Source organism: Apium graveolens, chromosome 9 (assembly GCF_009905375.1).
Source record: "Apium graveolens cultivar Ventura chromosome 9, ASM990537v1, whole genome shotgun sequence".
Lineage (NCBI taxonomy): Eukaryota > Viridiplantae > Streptophyta > Magnoliopsida > Apiales > Apiaceae > Apium > Apium graveolens.
Window position 1 is genome coordinate 289,048,792 of NC_133655.1, and position 8,949 is coordinate 289,057,740.

Sequence of the window (8,949 nt, forward strand, 5' to 3'; positions counted from 1 at the left end):
CTAATTGACTATAAGTTTATACATTGTTTTCTTTATGACCTTTTAAATTCTGGTCACAAATAGCTGGTGGTTTTGTTATTAAGAAAAGCAACAATTACCTGCACAAAGTTGTAATTTAGCAGGGAACTTCAATAGCTATAGTTCTAGACAATGTGCGCGTAGGAGACCCTGTTGTGTTGCAGAGATTATGAATGACAGAGAAATTGGCAAGGTAAGATGAATGTCGGAATTTTATTTAAGCATAATAAGATATTGGAATCTACTGAGACTTGTAGTTGCAGAACTCTTTTCATGTAGGCTGTAGGACATGCTATAAGTTCACTGAAAATGGTAAACGCTTGCTTCTGGACATGTTGCAAGTCACCAAGAAAGACCAAATGACCAATAGGCGAGGGAGAGCTGGACAAGTTTCAGGTCACCCAAGAACATCTACAGGCTTACTTGATATGAATATGAAGTAACACAATCTGCATAATACTACTTATGCGATTTGAGAAAACTAATTAATCAGACATAGTTACATGACCTTATCATTTTTTCAAGACATTGCCATTGTCAATCTTTTGTTGATCTGAGGAATCTAAGTTTTCAGAAATGTCTGTGAGAGTCTGCAGCTCTGCCTGGTAGGAAGTTTCTGTGTCTGTGCTATCGATAACATAACTTGTGACAAACAGAAAGAACAACAGGTTGAGGAAATTTAGAACTGCATACATTGCATAGAAATAGTCCAGGTGAGAAAGATTCAGATTGTCCAATATCCAGCCCTTATTGCCATTCCTCTTGGTGAATTTAGCAACAGTTGAAAGAATCAGACTGCTAAGAAAATACCCAACTCCCAAAGTAGTCGTAAAATATGCAGTTCCAAGGCTTTTCATACCCTCTGGTGCTTGATCATAGAAATACTCGAGTTTTGCCACCTCCAAGAAGTTATCTGCAATCCCAACTAAAGCAAACTGAGGTAAGAGAATGAAAATACTAAGCGGAACAGTTTCATTTTTGCCCAAAATCCCATGGTCTTTTGCGACGCTTAGCCTCTTTCGTTCAACAAAGCAAGCAATTATCATCATAACCACGTGTATCACAAGGCCTATCCCCATTCTTTGAAACATTGTTATTCCCCTTGGATTTTTGGTGTAACGTCGGACAATTGGTACAAACAAACGATCATAGAGTACAATGCTGAGTAACATAAAAATTGTGGTAAATGCTGTTAGACATGCTGGAGGAATACTAAAATGAGGACCCATGCTCCTCACCAGAGTGGTCCCTTGTTTGATGAAAATAGTATGAGTTTGAGCTACCATTGTGCTAGGTATGCATGATGCCAGTAAAATTGGAATCATTTTTATCATTTTCTTTGTTTGCTCAACTTGAGTCACTGGACACAACATCCAAGAGGTAGTCTCCCTGCTTGGCACCACCACAGCAGCTTTGTCTAGGACCCTGCACACAAATTTAATATTAGAGAAGGGATACAAAATTAGTACCAGGATAACATTAGGGGAGCAATGTGACCTTAGTGATGAAGTGTGCCCAATAATATAATTTCCAGGTTTTTTGTACTCAGCCAAGTTTAACTCATGAAGATCTTGAGGGTCACTTGGCACAACTACTTTCCATTTCCTTACACTGGCTACAAGAACTTGAGCCATTTTAGTCAGTGGGCTTCCTGCAGGTGGTTTGTGTCGATAATAAGGCGTGCCAACCAGAAACAACACTATGGACAGCAATAGTGCTAAAGTCGGAATCCCATAGCCAATAGTCCAACCTACTTCATCTTGCAAGTAGACTAAGAAAGTGTTGGAGAAAAGAGTCCCAAAGAAAACACTGAACATCCACCAGTTAAAGAATGAAAGCTTTTGAGCTCCTTCTTTCGGTTCAAACTGGTCGAATTGGTCTGCACCCATGGTTGAGATGTTGGGCTTGGTTCCACCTGTTCCAATTGCAATTATGTACAATGCACAGTAGAAAATGCCAACTTGAAATGTGGATGCTCTCTTCTCACAGTCCACTTCTTTCACACCTCCACTGCAAGATGGTGGCCTGAGTGCCTGCAGTGACACTACTAGTGTCAACAAGCACATTCCCTAGCAAACAAGAAGAAGTTTCAGCTAGTACAGTTGTACAAATTTGTTAAATAAACAAATAAATCAGAGATTGAATGCATGGTACCATACCACAAAATAGATTGCAGAGGAAATGACAAAGGTCCAATATCGACCGAGATGAGCATCAGCTATATAGGCACCAAGAAGAGGTGTCATCCAAACAGTACCAACCCAATTAGTAACATTGTTTGAAGAAGACACAGTTCCTTCATGCAGCTTTCTAGTTAGATACAATACTAGGTTTGTTGCTATTCCATAATATGCCATTCTCTCTGTCACCTCATACCCTATAAATTACATATAGACAAACATTAAGAAAAAAGAGTCAGCTAAATGCCTTCACGCTGATCAAAGATAACACCAGTGCACAAAACTCCCGCATAAAATCTTACTTTTTCAAGACGTCTGATATGTAGTTGATAAATCTTGATACGTTTAGTAAACGTTAACAATGGAATGAGAAATTCAAGTTCACTTACCTACAATGAAGGATGTAGCAGTCCATCTTCCAGTTTTCGATCTAAGGACGGGTCTGCCCTTAAGATCTACAGTCCCATCTTGTGTGTAATCCTCTCTTTCGTTAATCCCTTTCTCTTCTGCAATCTTAGCCATTATGCTACTCACTATCAACACTATGTTTGCCTATCAAGATTTATGAATGTAAATCTATACAGAGAGCAACCAGAATGAATTAAAACTCACATATACTAATACAAGTTGCATGTAGCATCTATCACAATTTAAATAGCTAAAAAAATTACCATAATAATAAGTTAATAACTGTATTTAGCTTCAACTTATGCATTTGTTTACCCCTATCATATAATCTCCATGTGTCATTTTCATTACATCACATCTAATTAAGAACTAATTACTACATTATCAAATCTCCTGTCAGAAAACACCAGCATTCGAGTTTAATTGTATTATAGGTAATTGACTGATAAGCTAAAACCAAATGCATCTTTCCAAATGAATGTCTCAGTCTCTGCCCTCTAGTTTATGAGATTTTACAGACAGAAACTCAAAAATTTACGGAAATTTGTGCGAGAATAGGCTGTTTTGGTATCAGCCAAAACATGCAAAATGGTTGGTACAAGGCGACAGTCAATCATCCATATAAACAACAGATAACATGTCTTTCTCTCTGGCCTGTATGAATGTGTGCATATATGTGTCATTTATGTACTCTGATATTTTATACGAAGTACACAGAATGAATTAAGCATGTTGATTGGCATGTGCAGATATACTACTAAATTGAACTGAACCACTCAGTTTTGGCATGATTAAGGGGTAAAATTTACCTGGTTTCTATACAACTTATTCAAGTTTGTAAAGTTGAAAACCGATGTCTATTGCAGTATTTCTAGCAGTGCATGCATACTTGGTTGTGTTGCTAAAACTCGAGTACTTGGTTAAATTTGATTCAGTTGATCTTCAAATTGATTCTCTTTCGCAGGGAAAATGATTGCAAGAGATATGCAAACATTATTTGCATTCCATAGAGCAACTTAATATTCAGATACTTCATAGAAACTGTCATCATATAATTCTATTTCATGAATAATACATAAATACTGAACCGTAAGGGAGAGCAGAGATCCAACATATAGTTGATGATCAACGGCTAGCCCTCTAAACACTAAAAGATTGTCGTCTCCAACACATAGTTGAGAATCACCACTTTCAGTTTAAGTCCACTGCCTTCGATGATGACTAGTATAAGGAAATAGAATTACTACTTCTTTGCATGCCTACCACAGAAAGCTTTTACTCTCTCGAGGCCTTCTTCAAGAGATGAAGGTTCAATGGCAAAAGTGACGCGGAGCCAATTCTTAAGCCCTACACCAATGCCTGAAAAAATAAGTGGAATTTCAGATACAGTTTTGTAACTTGTTTATCAATAATACAGAAATAACTGTAACATCTTTGTTATGCATGCTTAGCCTGTTCTAAGAAGCCTAAAGCACTGTGTTTTGTTGTTTAAATCCAGCTCCAGATTGATGCATACTGTATATTACTATATCACCCTCTCTGCTATTGCAGAAAAACCAATAACTAAAATAATCAAACGCATAGACAATTTTCGTCTTTGATACCTTGGCAACTGCCAAGATATGTCACTTTGCCAAGAGGGTGACCAATTTTGAAACTACACTGAGCATTTACAAGTTTGATGTTTTAAAACCCTTAAACAAAGTGGAATATGATGATAATGGGACGCTAGGCCTCAAAAACGACCTTAACCAATTCCTTTGTTCAGAGACTGTCATGAACTAGCAGCTGTGTTAAGTTGGCTAAAGGGGATAATAGTAAAAATTATGCGGATGATTAGAAAAATTAAAAACAATTATTAGGAAAGGAGAAAGGTGAACTGATGCAAGAAGCATTGGCTTCCATTTCTTACCTGGTAAAATCATGACAGATTCCTCTTTAGCCAGCTTAACACAGAAGTCCACATCATCTTTGATGTCGTCAAGTAGTGAAAGATTCAATTTCACCTACAATGTACAGCCCACGAAATGAGAAAAATTATATCGCTATTTTTGTTGTATAGAAAAAGAATCTCAGCTTATGTCATACCATCACAAACATAGATCCTTCAGGTTTGCTCGGGCATATAATGCAGGGAATTTCTTTAATTTTAGAATAACAAATGTCAGCAGTTAATTTCAGCGTCTTGAGTTTTTCTAGAAAGAAATCTTCTTTTGTGTCTCCAAGGATCTGAGCCACCTGCACCCTGATGATACAACAATATAAACATTATTACTACATAAAGGCATGGAAGAGATAACTGTATAGCAGTTTGCAGAACATAATTGTGGCACCTTGGGATTGCAGGTTCTCTAAAGTTATAGATTTTAATTTTAATTACATTAAAATGATCCAGAGTGACAGTGATCTCAAATTTTTCGTTGTGATCTCTCAACAGGCTTGAACAAACATTTTATCAGTTCTGTATGCAAGACGAATTTATGCTGTGATGTACCAGATACTATTACAACCTCTTCTAGTAATTACTGATAAAAATTGGTACCTGAATGAAGGTTGCAGGATCTGAGGAGATGTTAAGAAAACCTTTGATGCAGTCAACAATCTGCAGTAAAGAACATATATGTCAGGGTGTCCATGATGTTAAATACCGAGAAACAACATAGTATTTCTAATACATAAATATTAATGAGATAAATTGGGAGCAACAGGGTAGCAGTGCACTGAGAAGAAGTGCTTTCTCTATGAATTACGTTTAGGTTCTAGATAAATTGAATATGAAAATGTAAAGTTAGAGAGTGAACCCCTTGTTCTCTGAGGATGCCATTGGGATCGTTTGTAACAAACCACCCAAGTCTCCATCCAGGTACAAGCCACCTCTTTGAAATAGACCCAAGTGTAATGATGGGTGTAATTGATCCAAAAACTCCCATAGGCACAAAAGGATTACTTCCAAATACAAGATGATCATAAACCTCATCAGCAATCAGTAATATCCCAAGTTTCCTTGCAGTCTCCGCGACCTACACATCAAAGTGAACAACTGATACAACAACTACTATAACTGTACAAATTTGCAATATCTGCAATTGCCATCTAAGGTCATTTATGCAAACCTTTTTTAAATGATCATATGTATAGACATTTCCGCATGGATTTCCTGGGTTAATAACAACTATTGCAACAGTATTTTCATCTGCTAGAGCTTCAACTTCATCGAGATCAACCTCCCAGCCTGTTTCTGGACAAAGATTAAAGTGCCGTACCTCAAGATTGCTAAATGCAGCACGAGCTTCATAATATGGGAAACCCGGCCTTGGAAGTAAAATGTTTGCATTAGGTCGCGCAAGCACCGTCAGTATGATTTCAATAGCTTGGTTGCAACCAACTGTTAAGTAAATATCATCTGGCGATAACTTTTCTGGAAGATCTTTTGAGAGATACTCCGCGACAGCACTATATAACATGGTAAAATACATTTAGTCAATTCAGCATGCAGCATTTAGCATACTCCAGATGCTAGAACTAAGCACATTGAAACATCTTTTTTACCACAATGGAATTCAAGACTCCAACAGGTCTTCAAAGGATAGTTTTAAAACATTTCATAACCCAGTGGCCTCTGAAACATACTAATTGCAAGTAATATCAGATAAGTACTATAAGTCGCTCAAATCACACAAATTTAGAAGGGAAACTTTGCAGCAAGTGTAGAATAACTGTATCGACAGTGCAGATTACTAATCGCAATTAGGATGACTATATGACTTCTCCTATTCACTTAGTAAAGAAGATCCAACCAATGTTTCATTACTGTTATTATGTTAACTAGTTATCCCAGGCTGGCAACTAGCCCTGTGAACAATCTCTGATACATTTATCTTTAATCATGTCTCGTGCTCAAAGATCAGTAAATTGTTCTTTAGCCTGCCAGATCTTGAATGATTGGTGAAAATTAGCTAGAAAACATTTCAAACTTGAGCCACTGGTCAGTGGTCACCTCACCATCCCCTGTACTTAAAAGTTAAATACTTGTAGGATGTTTGGGTAAATGACACGTGTAAAAACGAGATAATGAATAAGATTATTGAGGGGGCCTACGACAACCGAAGGCATGATGCCCTCGGGGGCTGTAGGCCTTTATTCCCTGCGGGGGAGGACAGAAGATGTTGCAATGGAGGAATGTAAGGAAAAGGCCTACGATTTTCTTGATGGAATTCATTTAGTGGCCAATCGGAAGACGTTCCATAGGCGTTTGATATTATAAAGTCATCATATAGGATACTAAAAATATACACAATAAAAATGACAAAACCAAAATTTAAGAATAGAGATCACATAGGTCAAGCACGAATATCAGAAACTTATTCATTTATCGAACTTAAAAATATCGAGTATTCTTATATCAAGGTTTTACATAGACCAATAAAAATTACGCAATAAATGATAAAAACCAAAATTTAAGAACAGAGATTAGAGAGTTCAAGCAACAATCCGAGAATCTTATTCATTCATCGAGATTATAAATATCGAGTATTCATTTATCGAGGTTCTACTACAGACGACCAAAAACACCGCGATAAAAAACCGTAAAACCAAAATTTGAGATCAGAGAGACTAAGCAAGAAAACCATACATTCTTGCAGGAGGAATGCCATCAGAGGGAGAGTAGCCATTAAACTTGGCAGACCGGACCGCTTTCGCAACAGCATCCTCAGCAACAGAAGTGGTTCGAAAGCAAGGAAATGCAGAGGGATCACCATGTGACAGAGGAATAGCAGCTCTAACATCATCTTTATCAAGATTTTCTAGTAGCATGGTAACATAACCTCTTATTGTAGTCGCTGAAGCTTGTGCTAGCTCTTCGTTGGCTTTCTTGAAATTCCATTTCTTGATGCTTTTTGATTCGTTGGCCATCAAGAATACAAGTCTACGAGGATGAAAATTGAAACAAGAACAACAAAGTAGTAAAGAGTTGCTAGTTGTATGATTGGCTGTGGCTATCTTTTAAAGTACAACTCCTCCGTCCACAGATTCTTTACGTACTTTTTGCTCGTTTATTATTTTATAATTTATATTTGAAATTTTATTTTTCTGTATAAAATTTTAAATATTATATTTTCATCTAAAAGAAAAAAAAATTAAAATTACTAAAGGACCATATTTTAAAGCAGACGAAAAATACGTGTAGATCCTCCGTCCCCGAAAAGAATCCCGGGGACGGAGGAGAATCTTTTTACGCAATCAATGTACATTATTTTCTTGTCATTCTACGCGTAAACCTCTATATATTGATACTCACGTGACTGCTGAGCGCTGACAGCAATATTTTGTTCAGAATTTCAAAATACAATTGCGGACCGCAATTATTTACAAGTTCATATTGTCCATATTGACGGCCGACTTTTTTTTTTGAAACTGGTTTATAAAATTAAGCCATCAAATTATCTCTTACAAGGTGCTCCAACACATATTATGGAGGAGTTAGAAAATAATAAAGCGGTTATTTTCACAAGGCACTTTGGCAACTAAATGAGTTACTTCGTCCGTTTACAATAGGGCTGTAGTTCGAGTTGTGCGGCTCGCGAGCTCCTCAGGCTCGAACTCGTTTAAGTGGGCTCGACTCGGCTCGTTTAACTGCCGAGTTCGGACAGAGGTTCCGACTCGTTTAATTACTCGAGTTGGCTCGGCTCGATTCGTTAAATTAAACGAGCCGAGATCGGGTAGAGTTTTAGGCTCAATTAAGTGTAAAATTAAACGAGTCGGCTCGCCCGACTCCTTAAAACCGGCTCGTTTAGCTAAACGAGCCCACTCGACTCGTGAAATTAAACGAGTCAAGTTCAGACAGAGGTTTAGGCTCGTTTAACTAAACGAGCCGGCTCGGCTCGACTCGATTAATCTCGGCTCGAATTACGCCCGGCTCGAAACTCGGCTCGCTCGGCCCGAATTACAGCCCTAGTTTATAACATGCGAAGTAAATTCAAACTAAAATAATTGCTCATTTCGTCCCATTAGATTCTTAACATTTTAAATATAAGGTTTGAAAGTTGGGCACACATTTTAAGACTATTATTTAGTATAGTTTCATAACTTATTTTTAAAATTTTCTATTATTTACCAGCAAACACTAACATTATTGAAAACATTACTAACATCAGTTATTTAAAAGATTTTACCGGGTTGAGATTTTCAGGAGGTTCATTAATTCATTTCATTGAGTTATTTGGTTAGCATAATTAAGGAATTAGAAGATATTTGGTATTTTAATTTCCAGTAAACATGAAACATGAGAAATTAGTCACGGTATATTATAAATATAGTAAAATTTCTATTAAGAGAAAAAATC

At 37.0% G+C, this 8,949-nt stretch overlaps 2 protein-coding genes across 2 annotated transcripts; both read right to left on the minus strand.

Moving 5' to 3' along the window:
* Positions 1-100: 100 nt before the first annotated feature.
* On the minus strand, positions 101-3,385 carry LOC141683368 (protein NRT1/ PTR FAMILY 5.2-like). Its single transcript, XM_074488065.1, has 4 exons — positions 2,588-3,385; positions 2,178-2,395; positions 1,516-2,087; positions 101-1,443 (listed from the first exon to the last, which is right to left on the minus strand). The coding sequence occupies exons 1-4, from the start codon at positions 2,718-2,720 to the stop codon at positions 531-533; spliced, it is 1,836 nt and encodes a 611-aa protein (XP_074344166.1). The 5' UTR covers positions 2,721-3,385; the 3' UTR covers positions 101-530.
* Positions 3,386-3,613: 228 nt separating this feature from the next.
* Positions 3,614-7,619, minus strand: LOC141683369 (tyrosine aminotransferase-like). Its single transcript, XM_074488066.1, has 7 exons — positions 7,240-7,619; positions 5,720-6,059; positions 5,408-5,626; positions 5,149-5,208; positions 4,695-4,844; positions 4,519-4,612; positions 3,614-3,965 (listed from the first exon to the last, which is right to left on the minus strand). The coding sequence occupies exons 1-7, from the start codon at positions 7,518-7,520 to the stop codon at positions 3,850-3,852; spliced, it is 1,260 nt and encodes a 419-aa protein (XP_074344167.1). The 5' UTR covers positions 7,521-7,619; the 3' UTR covers positions 3,614-3,849.
* Between the last annotated feature and the right edge of the window lie 1,330 nt (positions 7,620-8,949).